At 39.4% G+C, this 16519-nt stretch overlaps 1 protein-coding gene across 1 annotated transcript in view; it reads left to right on the forward strand.

The window, feature by feature from the left end:
• Window positions 1-16519, forward strand: part of SEC24B (SEC24 homolog B, COPII coat complex component) — a 49968-nt gene that overhangs the window by 17779 nt on the left and 15670 nt on the right. The window contains exons 4-15 of the mRNA XM_015426305.1: window positions 880-984; window positions 2870-2950; window positions 4876-5057; window positions 8243-8427; window positions 9534-9636; window positions 9991-10117; window positions 10496-10605; window positions 10898-11010; window positions 11499-11617; window positions 12082-12137; window positions 13546-13752; window positions 15829-15952. Of these exons, the coding sequence (XP_015281791.1) occupies window positions 880-984; window positions 2870-2950; window positions 4876-5057; window positions 8243-8427; window positions 9534-9636; window positions 9991-10117; window positions 10496-10605; window positions 10898-11010; window positions 11499-11617; window positions 12082-12137; window positions 13546-13752; window positions 15829-15952 (1512 nt within the window). The remainder of the gene's footprint in view (window positions 1-879; window positions 985-2869; window positions 2951-4875; window positions 5058-8242; window positions 8428-9533; window positions 9637-9990; window positions 10118-10495; window positions 10606-10897; window positions 11011-11498; window positions 11618-12081; window positions 12138-13545; window positions 13753-15828; window positions 15953-16519) is intronic.

Here is a 16519-nt window from a genome sequence, read left to right on the forward strand (position 1 = left end):
GTGGCTTCTACATGTCCATTCAGACTTAGACAGATATGCTGCAGAGGTAGAAAAGTATTTGTTGAATATATGTATGTTTGTACAGTTTCTGCTAAGCACTGTCTGAACTGCAAGAAGAACTCTTTAATTGATCTCAGAGTTCTTGTACAATAGAAAATTTGACTGCCATATGGAAATCCAGAGACGTCATGAGTGTATTTCAGATCAAGAAAAATTCAGAATAACGTTAGTTGTTTAATCATAATAGCCACACAAGAGTGTGTTCCAAAACATGAATGTTGCTTCATATTTATAAATGTTATACCTCATTCTCATGGTTAGGAAGAGAATGTGTGGAGAGAGCTTTTACTTTCTGCAGTTGACATAACCCCATGTGTTTTCCTTTGCTTAATCACAACCCGAGGGTAGAGGACTGTTGATATGTAATGATGTCCTTAGTTGTTGAAACAATGTGGGTGAATTATGGACAAGTAACATTTTGTACTCATTTCATGCATGACTAGCTTATTACCAAAGTTCTGTCACTTTGGAAATCAGTAAAGACGTTGAAGTAGCATGCCAAAGGACATGGAAAGGGTTGCATAGTGAAATGTGTATCTGTTCCCGTGATACTTGTGAAATCCAAAAAAAAATTAACTTCTGAAAATGTGCTCCACTGAGTTGTTTAGTTTTACTAACTTTGTTTGTCTGCCTCTAATATTTAACCAAATCGTGCTACTGAAAATTGCCAGCTAAACTGCTTTAAAGAGATACTTTTCATGTTAAGATGTCCTTTACAATGCTTGGTTTTGCACTCTCTCTTAATGCTCTGTGTTGTGCTTTCAATTTCTTACCTTTCCTGACGGTCTGATTCTTGTGTTTGTGCTTTCCACTTCACAGGCATGCAGTATGGTGGATATGTTAATAATCAAGCTAGCTCTCCAGCAACTCCCTTGTCATCAAGTACAGATGATGAGGAAGAGGATGAGGAGGATGAGGAAGCAGGTCTGCTTTAGCTTTGCACTAGTATTTCTCACATTTCATGCCCATTTTTGATTATCCTAATAACTGAAGAAGTCAAAAATTCTGTTTTATATAGGAGTTAAAGATAGAGATCAGTAATTAAAAAAACCCTCTTCAGTAAGCATTTCACTTAGAATCAAAAGCATGGAAGCGCATACTGAATTATCAGTTGGGCTTTTTAAAAATAATTATCATGGGTTCTGGTAAAGTTCTGTGGTGCCTTTGCATCATTTCTTATGTTAGAAATAACGTGCTCTTTGTTGACCTCATCATAAACACAGATTGCTTTCTTTGCAGTTAAATATGTTATCATATTTTGGTATTTAGCGGGTATGAGAAAGTTATCCATAAATAACTGCAGTCCTAAACAGACTTAAACTCTTCTAAGCCCATTGATTTCAGTAATCTTTAGAAGGGTGTAACTCTGTGTAGGATTACACTGACTGAATACACAGGTATCTTATGAGACCCACAAACTTCTGTGGCAACTTGCATTTTTTTACATTTTATTGTGCAGATAAACATATGCATGTGATATCTTCATGGTAATATATTTGCCAGTCTATTTCAGTTGGCTTTATTCATTTTTGCCATGAGTATTATTATTCAGTGGACACATTATTTTACTTTAAGCTTAGGCATACTTCAAAAAAATAGAGTCTAGCACATATGATTTAAGTCCAACTGCCACAATTAAAAAAATTCTTAAGTTGTGCTATATAGACAGAGTAGGTTTTTAAATTAAGATTTAGAATGATACATTTACCATTTATTTAAAACTATCTGTTGCTATATTAATGAAGAATTAATCGTGCTCTTATGCTGCTTGTGCTCTTATGCATTCCCCGAGGTGGTGGTGCATGGGAATGTTGCCAATTTGGCATGCATAGATATGCCCTCAGGGGTGTGTTAGTGGTTAAAAATTGACTTTAAATTTTAATGCATCAAAGTTCATTTGTTCAGTTAGCTAAAACAGATCTTAGAACTTTAGAATCCTTCCAAAATAAATTAAAATATAAAGTGCACATATTTGAGTACTGGATTATCTTTAGTCTGAAAAAGGTAGCCTACTGTAGTGAGTGTTGCAAAGTAAACAAAACCAAAATAAGCAAATAGAATGCAAAGTATATCATATTAGTAATATATAATGGTTATGTGGGTTAGTATAAGTAGAAATGTGTGTTGCTGAAGGATGTGGTTCAGTCTGAATTAAAGAGTGCAGACTAGGGCTGCGATCACACACACTAAATAATACACTTTCAATACACTTTCATATTGGATTTTGCCAGTTCACACATTCTTTGACCTCTCGTTTTCCTCAACATTTATAGAGTCCTTTGGGGAACAGTTAATTTTTTTAAAAAAGTAAATGAATTAGTGATGTGATAGCCAAAATTTAATATTGATAATCTCTTGAAATCTAGGATAGGAAGGCAAAGAGTTTGCACCAAGAGGTGTCTGGTAGTCAGTGCTTGGAGCATTCCTCTTCTCTTGTCCCAGTGACCATAGCTCAAGTCTTTCTTACTTTTCAGAATGTATGAGTGATGTGCATTTGTTCCTGTTTGCAGACTCTTTCCTCTGGCTTTGAAGTACTTGTGAGGGAAACCATGATATCAAGTAGTTTTAAATGGTTAACGTATAAATAATCTGTTTTCACTAACTTCTTTTCAAGCTGCTATTTTCTCATCACTTTTTCTTGTTGATAATTCTTTTTTAAAAAACTAGTTTTGTAGGCACAGGATCCTGTCTTGTATTCTTGTTATACAGTACTCTCATTTTCTTAGAGGGTTCCTTAATCTTTCTTATGTTAAAACAGTGGTTGGCATGCAAGTGAATAAATGTGTTCTTCTTTGATTTCTTCCCCTAGCTATTGACAGCTCTTCCACTACTAGTAGTGCATCTCCTGTTCCCAACAATTATGATAACCTTGAAGGAGGTGGCTATCCAGGTAAATTCTTTCTGTTTAATGTTTTAATATTAACATTATACTTGCAAAATATTAATATGTAAAAATGGATGTTTTGTCCAACTTCAGATGTGTAATTGAGTTTAACTTGAGATTCAAATCATGGGGGTTTGGGATTTTTTTTTTAAATAATCAGTTCTGCTTTCTAGGTACTGAGTTAAATAATACTGGGTTCCCTAACTGAATTGAGTTCCCTAAAGTTTATTTATTGTATTTTTATACTGCTTTATTGGGTATATTTTATATGTTAGCTGCCTCGAATCCCGTTCAGGGGAGAGGGAGTGGGAAATAAATTTGATAAATAAAATAAACAAATACTAACCATTTTCAAATAAATTTAGGTGGGTACCTGTGTGGGTCTGAAGCATCAGAACAGAGTTTGTGTCCAGTGGCACCTTTAACACCAGTTTTATTCTGGATATAAGCTTTTGTGTGCACGCACACTTGGCGTGTCTGAAGAAGTGCATGTGCACACAAAAGTTCATTTTCAAATAAGTTATTAAGACAGCATTATAAATATGACACTCTAAAATAATTTTTTCCTTTCATCTATGTAACATACAGCTTTATACCCTGTATTACAGCTTCTGCAGAGTTGTTCAGATGCAATCCTGCATGCAATTATGAGAGGCCCTATTGAACTTGCTACCACGCAATACTCAGCTTAGTAAACATACAATGTGGCTAGCCAGCCATGGGGTATTTAATGGGAGCTGAATATTACATACATTCCTTTGTAAAATAAGTTTCCCCTTTACATATCATTTTAAATTGTAATCTTGGTATCTGTCCAAACCTTGTGTTTATGTGCATCATTTCATTTTTGTCTGTTATCCTCCTATTGATATTTGATGTTTCCCATTTTATGCTGTAAAGAACTGCAGGACTGGGATTTTTTTTCCTGAGCTAAAGTTGATTAAGTGAAACTGCATCTTTATATTAGTGTAGAACATAGCGGGGGGTTGAGGTAGTATCATGAAATAGCCAGATTGCGTTTTCAATGAAAATGCTAGTCTGGTATCTGGTGATTGGAGCATCCAAGTAAGTTTTCCATAAAAGGAGGATGTGAAACTATTTAAGAAAGGTGGGTCAGTGGCAGTGAGCAACAGAGTAAGACTTTAGTTTAAGGAACAGACAAAAGAAGTCTCTGTCATTCATATTGACTTTAAGTCACTTGAAGAATGCCTCATTTTCAGCAATATTTCAAGGGACAGAAATATGTGAGAACAGGTTTTTGAGGTGGGCTGCCTGCTGCCTGATGGTCCTTTTGTTCCTTGACATTCGGGGGGAGTGTGGGGACAGGACTTTGTCTGCTTCTGTTTGGGGCACTTGCGTTTTTCAAGGGTCAAGGTTTCGGTGTTGACCTTCAAGGCCCTTAGCGATCATAGACCCACATACCTTTGGGACCGCCTCTCTCAATTCCCTGGAAGAGTGTTACGCTCTAGCAATAAGAACCTGCTTGTGGTCCCCGGCCCAAGAGAGGTCCAACTGTCTTCAACTAGGGGCAGGGCCTTTTCAGCCCTGGCCCCTTCCTGATGGAACTCTCTCCCTGAAAATATTTGGGCCCTATGGGATTTACTACCTTTCCGTAAAGGCCTGTAGGGCAAAGATGTTCCTCCAGGCCTTCGGTTGAGGACAGCGATGGTTGGCACTCTCATACCCAGCCCTCCACACCCCTTCATTCAGGGAGCTGGTGGGAACAGAAATTTTTCTCCATCTTAAATAATGAAGTTGTATGGCTTGAAGTATATTGTTTAGTATATTTTAATTGTTGTTTAATGGAGCATCACTATGTTTACTTGATGCAAGCCGCCCTGAGCCCTGCTTGCAGGGAAGGGCAGCCTAGCAAGTTGAATTTAATAAATAAAGTAAAGAAGTGCATTAAAATGGAACATTGATCTTTGTAGACACACGCTCCACAACAAGTAGTCCAGCTCCTGTTTCTTCAGTTTCCCAGATGTCAAAACCCTCTAAACCTTTTGGCTACGGGTACCCTACTCTCCAGCCTGGATATCAGAATGTAACACCCCCACCTGCCATGCAACCAAATAACTCTGGATATAATTCTGGGTTTCCTCAGTACCCACAGGTTAGTGATTGGAAGATCCTTACATAAAATATATGTTTGTCTGATGTCATTTTTGATAAAATGAAATGAATGCAGATGTATAACATGTTGCTAAGCAAGTACCAGGATTGGGATTCTATTTTTTTGATTTCAAAATAGATTCTTTATACTTCAGTTGAAATAAAAGGCCTATCAAACAAAATCTGTATTGAATATTTTGCTTCTCCAAGCAATGGGGGCTTCAGAACAGTTTTCAGGGTCAGTTGCATTCAGTAGACAGCACGCAACTGGTTAGGCTGACATCTTGAAATACTGTTAAAAAGTTCTGGTTCTTCTGACTTCGTGTTCAGTAAAGCTGTTATCACTGTTCACCTGCTGCCTCAAGTCTCGTATCTAACAAAAAGGAATGATTAGAGAGGTGCAGCCCGTACGGACAGTGTTAGCCCCTAGCCCAGGGGTGTCAAACTCATTTGTTACAAGGGCCTGATCTGACATAAATGCCTCTTTGTTGGGCCATAAAATGTAATGCCAGGTACCGGAGATAGAAACTGTATAAAGGACGGCAGCTGGTAAGCTCTGAGTTGGTGTGTCCTCCCTGCAAGGTCCCCTGGGGTGGGAGGGGGGTGCAGAGGAAAACCCACAGAGGTGGACTGGAGATGCAGCAGTGCCGTACTGGGCAGATGCTCCTACAATGTTTGACTGGTGCAGGTGAGGTTGTTCTGCTGTGCTAAAGCCATAATGGAGTGGCTCTGCCCACTCCCCCCCCCCAGCACTCCCTCCCTTGCATCAGTTGCTTGCAGGCTGCATAAGAACCCTAGATGGGCCTGATCCAGCCCCCGGGCCTTATGTTTGACATCCCTGCCCTAGCCAGAACTCGGACATTCCTCAAGATCAGCCAGTCAAAGCCTAGCTGCTTTTTCTATCCATATTTCTAGCATCTCACATGGCAAAGAACCATGCCCACTGTTCATAGAATCATAGAGTTGGAAGTGGCCATACAGACCATCTAGTCCAACCCCCTGCCCAATGCAGGACCAGCCTAAAGCATCTCTGACAAATATTCATCCAGCGTTTTCTTGAAAGCTGTCAGTGAAGGGGAGCTAACCACCTCCCTAGGCAGCTGATTCCACCTTTGAACTACTCTGACCGTGAAAAAGTTTTTCCTAGTATCAAGCCGACACTTTCTGCATGTAATTTAAACCCGTTGCTTCGCGTCCTATCCTCTGCTGCCAACTGGAACAGCTCCTTGCCCTCCTCCAAATGACAGCCTTTCAGATATTTAAAGAGCAATCATGTCCCCCCCTCAATTTCCTCTTCTCCAAACCAAACATTCCCAATGCCCTTAGCCTTTCCTTGTAGGGCTCAGTCTCCAGACCCCTGATCATCATCGTCACTCTCTTCTGCACCCTTTCGATTTTATCCACATTCTTTTTGAAGTGAGGCCTCCAGAACTGCACTCAGTACTCAAGGTGTGGCATGACCAAGGCAGTATACAGAGGGGCTATGACATTCTGCGATTTTGATGCTATGGCCCTTTTAATATAACCCAAGATTGAATTTGCCTTTTTTGCCACTACATCACACTGACTGCTCATATTTAGTTTACAGTCCACCCTTACCCCAAGATCTCTTTCGCATACACTACTCCCCAGAAATGTATCCCCCATCCAGTATTTGTGCTTGACATTTTTGTGGCCCTGATGTAATAGTGTGTATTTATCTTTGTTGAATTGCATCCTGTTTGCAACTGCCCACTTCTGAGTATTCATCCAGATCATTGAACATCTCAAATTGTGGCTTGCAGAAGAACCTTTTTACAAACTATCTAGCTGGGAAGTTTTAAGGTGCTCCCTGTGTACAGATGAAGGCCTGCCTAACCAGAGTTACAGTGCAAGGCTGTTTTTCCATACTATTCATAGCAAATATAGCTCAGTCAATGTTTATATATTTAGAGAGGATAATATTTTGTTACTTGGAGAGCCAGTTTGGTGTAGTGGTTAGTAGTGTGGACTCTTATCTGGGAGAACTGGTTTTGATTCCCCACTCCTCCACATGCAGCTGCTGGTGTGACCTTGGATCAGTCACAAATTCTTTCAGAGCTGTTCTCTCAAGAGTAGTTCTCAGAAGAGCTCTCTCAGCCCCACCTACCTCTCAGGGTGTCTGTTGTGGGGAGGGGAAGGGCAAGGAGATTGTAAGCCACTCTGAGACTCCTTCGGGTAGTGAAGGGTATAAATCCAATCTCTTCTCTTCTTCTTCTTAAATTGGCAGTGAATTAGCATAGATATGTGGATTGATATCTTAATGATAACAACAGTCTGGCTTAGAAGAAATTCCAGTTTTTTAAAGCAAACTTGTACATTTCAAATCATTAGATGTGAAAACTATGCACATCTAATAACATTTATTTAAATTCATTCACTGGATTCTTATCATTGTTCATTCATCTTCTCAGCACCTCAAACATTATATTGCATTAGTAGTGTCTGCTCTTTTTTTGAGGCAGTGATATGAAAATAAAATATGTGTTGGTGATGTTCCACTTTTAGTGGATTATATGAGCCAAGGTAGAGTATGTTATACTTTCCCATCTTCGTTAGACCACCCTGTCACATAAGTTTGCCACTCCATAGCCCACATTGCCTAGAATATTGTTTAGGCCTAGGCTATGAGTTAGCTTGTGGTAAGGCAGTAAAAAGGGTTTTCTACCAGCGTCTACCTGTATGACCAGGAAGATGGGACATATGTGCCAGTTTTATGAGAAGCCATACAGGTACATCACAGAACAAATGTCAGTGAGTCTGTGAAGTGTCTGTGCCTGGGTGAAACATACTTTAGGAGCAAGTTTAGGAAAGGAGGAGGTGGCAGGAGTGGTTAATGGAGAAAGGAGGGATTAAGTCACATTGGCCAGGAAATGAACCAGAATTGGATTTGGACTTGTGTGTATCAAAAAGCAACCTTCCCTGCCACATGGCATACCTCTTTTGAAGGTGAGAGGATTTTCAGAAAGTGTTTAATGATGTGATATATCTTCCTGCTGTTTAAAGAACTTTTAAAAATCCCCCTCAAAAAAACATTAGCTCTTTTAAGTAACTCTTTGGATCACAGCTCTTTTTGTTGGTTAGAAGTTAGGATTACCTCACAAAAGAGGTAATAGTGAGGAAGCTAATACTACGGAATAAATATTTGTCATTAATGGTTGTTTCCAGCAATATCCCACAATGAATCAACTTTCTGCTAGTCTTGGAGGACTAGGTCTACAGCAGGCTCAGCAGCCAGAGAGTTTAAGACCAGTCAACCTTACTCAAGATAGAAATATTCTGCCTATTGTTCCAGTTCCTGCTCCTGTGCCTAATTTGAACTCAGATCTGAAGAAACTGAACTGCAGCCCAGAGTAGGTATAAATTTTTTATTATTAAGCATGTTTAAATCCCTGTGTTTCTTGGTTTGATTAATCTGTTTGAGGAACATACAGCCTTATAGTATCAGATTGCTGTTCCATCTAGCTCAGGAGCCTGCAATCTGTGGCTTTAGAGCCAGGTGTGACTCACCAAAGAACCAAATTAGTTCTCTAATAAAGATAATGAAGTACATTAAGGTATATTGGAGGGCTAGAATAACCAGGATGTGAATTGAATGACAGAAAAAAGGTTTTTGGGGGACTGAAGGTCTTCTTAGAGATACTTTACAGAAAGGGAAAATAATAGATCACATTGCCAGTGATCATATTGCAGGCCATGGGCAGGTTTATTCTGGTGCACTAAAACAATCACATGGGCTGTTCCTCTGTAGGTTACTTATTGCAAGGCCCCACATGCTCCACATCTGCAACAGCCAGTGTTTGGGCGGCAGAAACTTAATGGATTATTAATCAGTATGCCAATTATCGGTAGTGTTGTATAGTTTCAGTTCTGAAAATGGGCTTTCTTATACTGGCTCTTTAATTAATTGCTCTGACTTACAAGTCTAATATTATATATCTTTATTTGGATTGTTTGCTAAAAATGCAGTAATCCATGCCCTGCAACATTTTTCTGCCCCTGCTGTTATGTCTTGCAGTTAGTATGCTGTTTAAGAAGTGTAGATAATGTTAAACGCCCCCTTGTGGCTGCTGCTGCTCACTCTACACTATGACAACAAACAATCTTGCCCTTTTCTTGTTGAAAAGCTGTAATTATCAGCTCATAAATTACTGAAGTCTCTCACTGTTGTTTGTATTCCAGATACATACATGGCGACTCCTTGTAATAAATGGTGAAAAATATGGCTAGAGTTAAATGCTGAATGTGGGGATGATGGGTTGGGGGTGGGAAGGGAGTTATCACACTTGTTGCTCCTGAATCCTTCATCAGGTCTTGAATGCTCTATGCTGATGCAGAGTTTTGCATGTTGGTCTGGATATTTGCATAACACAGTGGCCCTTGAGCACATGGCCTTTTCTACGCAACAAACACTGTGGATCATTATCTGTGAAACTAATACTTGTAATTTATCTTCTAGCTCATTTCGATGCACTTTGACAAATATCCCTCAGACTCAGGCTTTGCTAAACAAAGCAAAACTTCCTTTGGGGTTGCTTCTCCATCCTTTCAGAGATCTAACGGTAAAATACCCTTTTATGCCCAAATTTTGCTTTCACTATGTTAAAATATAAACAGAAGTTGGTAAACATTCAGAAGTAAACTGAAGTGGAATACTGGTTTACTTTAAGATGGTGCAAGCTGTTGTTGCATTATATTTCTTGAAACCAAAATAAAACCAGAGAATAAATAGAAATGTGAACAAGCTTTGGATTGTAGCCTTTATGCCTGTCCTGTCCTATTCCTTTTTTATATCAGTTATCTTTAATATATGTGTGTGTATAGAATTGTGATAATGTCTTAACAGTAAATAGAATTGAGTAGAATGTTTTAAAATTTGCATGCTGCAATTTTCTTATTCTCTTTTTTCCTTTTAGCAGTTACCTGTGATAACATCAAGCACCATTGTGAGATGTAGGTCATGCAGAACATACATCAACCCTTTTGTTTCCTTTATTGATCAAAGAAGGTGGAAATGTAACCTCTGCTACAGAGTTAATGATGGTAAGTATTAATGAGATAAGCTGTAATCCAAAGGGCTACCTGATAAACTTGAAAGATACAGGTGTACAGAGAAGCTTCAGACGATGTGTCGTCCTCTGTGAAGATAGCCCCCTTTCAATGTGGGAGCAGCTCCCAAAGCATAAGGGCAGCATGATCTCTTACTGTACTTGGGAACATTCTTCAAAGGCCTTACTTGTAGTTTTAACAGGTGTTAAGTAAACAGTGGTGTTAACAGGGATAACATGTAGAACTGAATAGGGTTTTGGTTGTTATTGTTTTTGATGCTGTAAGCAACATAAGCCCATTTCACAGTGGGCAAAAAGTGCTACAAACAAATTCTTTACCTTTTGACAATGACATATTTGTTTTACAATTTAGTTCCAGAAGAATTTATGTATAATCCTCTGACACGATCATATGGTGAGCCTCACAAACGGCCAGAAGTGCAAAACTCTACAGTGGAGTTCATTGCTTCTTCAGATTACATGGTAAGTATATATTTTAAAATGCTTGTCAAAAATAAATTCTCATGCATTCATTGAAGTGTTCTGAAGGTAGGACTGAAGGCAGTCATGAACTTAGATATTCCTCCCCCCCCCCACTGACTACTTCTTACTTCCTTTTTAAAACTGCTGTTTACTTTCCTTACAAAGGGCCTACACAGATGTGATGGGATTACAGGAGCATGCAAAGCAAAATAATCTATAGTTCTGAATAAACAAATAGAGAATAAAAAAGGCTGTATCAGTACAATTTTTAATGATTTGTTTTATTTTACAGCTTCGTCCACCTCAGCCTGCAGTGTATTTGTTTGTATTTGATGTGTCCCACAATGCAGTAGAAGCTGGATATTTGTCCATTGTATGCCAGTCTTTGCTGGAAAACTTAGACAAGTAAGAACCTTCTTGGTTTTAGCTGTAATGTGGAATTATAATCAGGATTCTTCAGCCATTATAAGTGTTACTCAAATGGTCATCTCTATTTGGCTTTGTACATACATCCACAGTCTCTCCTCCCTGCCTTGTGCCTCTGGTTCCAGAATGATCTCCTTTTAAGGAACTCACTGACTAGCTCTTAAATGCTTGGGGCATGGGGAAGAATGACAAACCCCAAATAGCAATTAGCACAGAGCCAAGGTTATAGGAGCTTGAAGTTCTGTCCCCCCCCCCCATTTCATGAATAAGATATTGGCTTTTAATGCTTCACAAAGGAGGGGGCTAGAGAGTGCCCAACCTACGCATACTTGGCCACTGTTGCTAGAGGCTTAGAGTTGTATTAGATTGCATATTGGGGATCCATGCTCTACATTCTGGTGTTAAACAGCAGTTGTCTCTGGAGACCTGCTAAAACAATGTAACTGTTGTTTGTTTTTAATCTTTAGGTTGCCTGGAGATTCAAGAACAAGAATAGGCTTCATAACATTTGACAGCACTATTCAGTTCTACAATTTGCAGGAAGGATTATCACAACCTCAGATGCTAATTGTCTCAGAAATTGATGGTAAAGAATACAATAAGAAACCTATCTTGATTCTGATTTCAGGGATTACACAGCTGTTAGTTACTGTGCCGTGTAGTACTTTGCAAGGTCAGAAATAGTATAGATAATGACTGGAATTATCAAATTTGCTGGATAACTAGCCTGAGGCCACCTAGCAAGCTTGTAATTTGTTATATGTATTGGCTGGGATCCATAGGGCCATGCACAGTGTTTCACTCCATGTTTTAAGGTTTTTTCTAATCCCATCCCCTTGCAACAACAGCCCTTCTTGCCCTGAAAATGCAGCTCTTGAAAGTCAAGGAATTATTTTGGAGTAATGTTGCATTTAGTTGAAGGCTGCAGTTGGGAAGTTTTTTACTCTTTTTTTACTCTTGTGTGGATCCTGGCTTTTGTATCTTACATTCAGAAAATAAATGCTTTATAGATGTAATCTGATGCCTTACTAGAATGTACTCTTCCCATAGATGTCTTCCTGCCCACACCTGACAGCTTACTCGTTAATTTGCATGAAAGTAAAGAGGTAAGATGGATCAAAATGCAGTGACCATTTACTGAAGAATTAAATGCTAGGATGAAGCCACCTTTTCTGCTACTGCTTTTAAAATAAGTAACTTAAAACAGATATGTGATCCAAGAGATCTGTGGGCCACATTAGACACGCAACATTTCCAGCCCCACCTTGAGTTATGTAGCTCTCCTGCCACTTCACTTTTGTCTCCTGTGGACCAGTGTGGTGATTCAAAGAGAGAAGAGGAGGCTGAACTAGCAAGGGAGCAATTCTGTGTTCTGTGTCGGACAAAAGGAAAAAAGTTATTGTGTTCAGATGAACTGGCTCAGAATAGAGCTGTCCTAAATTTGTAAATAGGTGTTCATCCTGGAAGAGGAGGCTGATGGTGACATAGAACACCTTTAAAAATTGCTGGATTACATACATCTTTTGAAAAGGGTAACATGGGGAGTTGTGGTGAAGGAGAGATAGTGGGAATGTCCTGAGTTACCCAAATGCCCATAATGCTGGGAAGACGTGAATAAAAGGCAGTAGGGCTCCTAGTCTTTGACTTGTAGAACTTGTGAGAAATAGACCTTAGTCCCTAGGTTATATGAGCTGGCTGTGTTCAGATGCTGCTTTGTTTTCTCCCAGCCCATTCAAGTGGCATGTACTTGTGAGCAGTTTAATGTATAAGTTATTAGTTTTCAAAATTCAGTACTCATAGAATCATAAAACCACAGAGTTGGAAGGGGCCATACAGGCCATCTAGTCCAACCCCCTGCTCAATGCAGGATCAGCCTAGAGCATCCCTGACCAGTGTTTGTTGAGCCGCTGCTTAAAGACTGCCAGTGAGGGGGAGCTCACCACCTCCCTAGGCAGCTGATTCCACTGTTGCACAACTCTTACTGTAAAAAAGTTTTTCCTAATATCCAGCCAGTACTTTCCCACCCTTAATTTAAACCCATTATTGCGAGTTCCATCCTCTGCTGCCAACAGGAACAGCTCCCTGCCCTAAGTGACAACCCTTCAAATACATAAAGAAAGCAATCATGTCCCCCCTCAACCTCCCCTTCTCCAGACTGAACATTCCCAAGTCCCTCAGCCTTTCCTCATAGGGCTTGGTCTCCTAATTGTTCCAGTGGATGATTTGAATTTAAACATTATGTGAAGTCATCTATCTGTAACTCGTTGCTTGTAAAAGTTGAGGTGTATCTGAATTTTCAATTTTAATGAAGAATATAGATTTGGGTGCATGAAGATTGCATCTTTCTAGCACTTGTGACTTTAGTAGCTGGGTTTAGCAATTAGCTTAGCTCTCTGCATAATGTGTGTGTGTGTGTTTTAAGAACTAGTATCACATGTTCTTCTGCTGTCAGTTATTGCCACAATTTCTCGTAAACTGAAATTTCCTCCTAACATCATTCCATCTGTTTTTCAGCTGATTAAAGACTTATTGAATGTGCTACCAAATATGTTCACCAACACGAGAGAAACACACAGTGCATTAGGTCCTGCCCTTCAAGCGGCCTATAAATTGATGTCTCCTACAGGTGGGCGGGTATCTGTGTTTCAAACGCAGTTACCATCCTTGGGTGCGGGGCACTTGCAGTCAAGGGAAGATCCCAATCAAAGATCAAGCACAAAGGTACTTTGGATTTTGGTTTATTTTGGGACATGACATAGCTAAGTCTTTATGTGTTCTGAAGAGAAAGGCAGACAAGAATCGAAGCTTCCATTTTGAAAAAAGATCCATATATTTCTAGCCTAAAGGCTTTGAAGATAGGCTTGAAAGTATATTTAATGAAATCTTAGGGCTGGTTAGGTGGTGGCAGAGGGCAAAGTGAGCTTTCAGTCCCTCTCAGTGCTCTTTTTTTTCTTCCCTGAATCCAGCCGAGGAGGAATAAATTATGCAAAATAAGCAATTATGTATGCCCATTTGTTTTGTTTGCATAGGGTGGGGGGCAGGATTTGTAGAAATTTCTTTAAGCACAGCTGTGGTTACAGTGTAGAAATTTCTTTAAGCACAGCTGTGGTTATAGTTTTTTCTAAGTTGTATAATTTCTCAGGCAGTTATTTGCATAGTGTTAATAATTCGAATGAATAAGAAGTTCCAGCACAAGAATAATATACCGCTTTAATCCATTTCTGTGCATTTGGTTCTCATTTTGTATATTTTTATTGAAAGTTTTTTTTAAAAGACAATAAAAGTAAAGGAATTAGAAGTAAAACAAAGAACAGGAAAAAAATACTGTGCATTTTGTTCTCAGTAAGTGCTTTTACTACTCAGTCTTGCAGACCATATTTTCTGGCTGTTCTGTGTGTAAATATTTTCTGGCAAAGCATGATCGTAAAGCCCTAGAATTCTGTTATGTCTATTCATATGACAAACACAGATAACAAACCAGTCTTTATTTAATGTAATTATTTATTTGTGTCCCATTTTTCATGGCAATTTTGTATTTCTATAAAATCATCACAATAATGTTTTTTAAAAATAAGAATTGAAATTATAAGATCAAGGACCTCCAAAAGAAATAGAAAATGGCAGACTAACAAGGCTAATAAAACTAAGATAAAGCTGACAATCGGGAGTGGCACAGGGCTGGCCTGATCTTATCAGATCTCGGAAGCTAAGCAGAGTGGGTCTGGTTAGTACTTGGATGGGAGGGAAGTAAGTCCACCAAGGAAGTGTTAGGGTTGCTACGCTGAGAAACCACCTCTGCTTTTCACTTGCCTTGAAAATCCCATGGGGTCAACGTAAGTTGGCTGCGACTTGACGGCACTTTCCACCACCAAAAATACCTCATTGATTAATGCTACCTGAAATGAGAATGTTTTTCTCCTTTTTGGCGCCTGCGCTGGATCCAGCGCAGGCGCACTAGATCCCATTGGTGTGAATGCACAGATGACCACTCGAAGATCACCAGTTACTGGTAAGCAACCTGTTTTTTTTCTCCTTTCTGTGATGTGCCTTCAGAGATGGAGTCAGACAAACTGTCCCTGGGAAGGCATTGTTAGGTTCTGGGGGAGCAATTTGAAAAGGCTCAGCTTGTTATTATAAAAGCCAATCTTGCCTGTACTATAAGCACCTGGGACAGGGCTTCCCTGTTTCCCTGTTAGCACCTGGAACACAGATTCCTTTAAATTATGGGGAAGTTTGTATGGGAGCCCACTGTAGTCTAATATAACTGTGAAAATTCCAGAAGAAATGGCTGGATCCTTAGTACTGCCAGTGGAGTGAGTCCTGCTAAACCAGACTTCTCCTGACTCCTGTTGCAGCCCTTCGAGCCCCACTCATCAAACCTTTGCTCCTGGGAAGGAGATTTAAACTGGGGGGGGGGGCAAAGTGGGTATCTGTGGTAAGCGGTGGAAATCAAAGGCTCAGCCTTTTGTGAATGGAAGAGCTGTTCCTCCAGAGTAGTTGTCATTACAATATTGGAATGCCAGCCTTGGATCCAAACCAAATGCTTTTAAGATCATAGGCATATGTCATTAGGAGCATTAGTTTTTCTAGCAGATGTGATAGTCAAAGTCTGAATTTATCAAGGGCTATCATGGGCTTCAGCATTTGACAGTGGTGAAACTGTGGAGTAAATGATTACATATAACTAGTAGCACATATTTAACTTGCAACTATAGAAAAGTGTATTTGGTGTTCCTAAACTGTTCAATGTGCTGGAACGTATTCAGACATCGTCTTCATTTTGTTTGCTTATTCTAGGTTGTTCAGCACCTTGGCCCAGCAACAGATTTTTATAAGAAGTTGGCACTAGATTGTTCAGGACAGCAAACTTCTGTGGATTTGTTTCTTTTAAGCTCACAGTATTCAGATCTAGCATCTCTTGGTAAGAGATTAATTTGCGCAATTACTTTGTACTTCACCATGTGATGGAGAATTTTTCACATTCTGTTAAATTGTCTAAAAGAAGTCTTATGGCTGTAAGACATGTACCATAAAACATAGTTATTATTATTATTATTATTTTAAAAAAGCATCTGGGCCAGCCTGAAGGCTTCATTCATTAGCTGATTTAATAATGTATTTTAATTATTTTGGTAGATTATCATTTTTTGTATTTATTCTTTGTTACCCATTTTGGGTCCTAATTGTGTTGGGAGAAAGGAAAGGTATGTAAATGCCTTCATAGATAGATTTGCATTTATTGGCTTGCCTATCCAAGTTCTAGATTGATTAAGCTTGAACAAGCAGCTTGTGACCCCCACACCATCTTCAGTAACAGAGTTGCTCACAGCTTGGCTAAGCACAGGAAGAGGTGCTCATGGTATGAATTGGTGCCTATGTCTGGACGCTGGTATGGTCCACACAATTTGCACCGGTGGCTAAAAAGGCAAATGATTTGGCTAACCACAGGAGGCAGAGCTGATCACAAAATATCAAGCAGTGAGGTCAT

The sequence above is a fragment of the Gekko japonicus genome, unplaced genomic scaffold (assembly GCF_001447785.1).
Source record: "Gekko japonicus isolate JY-2015 unplaced genomic scaffold, Gekko_japonicus_V1.1 scaffold173, whole genome shotgun sequence".
In the NCBI taxonomy this organism is placed as follows: domain Eukaryota; kingdom Metazoa; phylum Chordata; class Lepidosauria; order Squamata; family Gekkonidae; genus Gekko; species Gekko japonicus.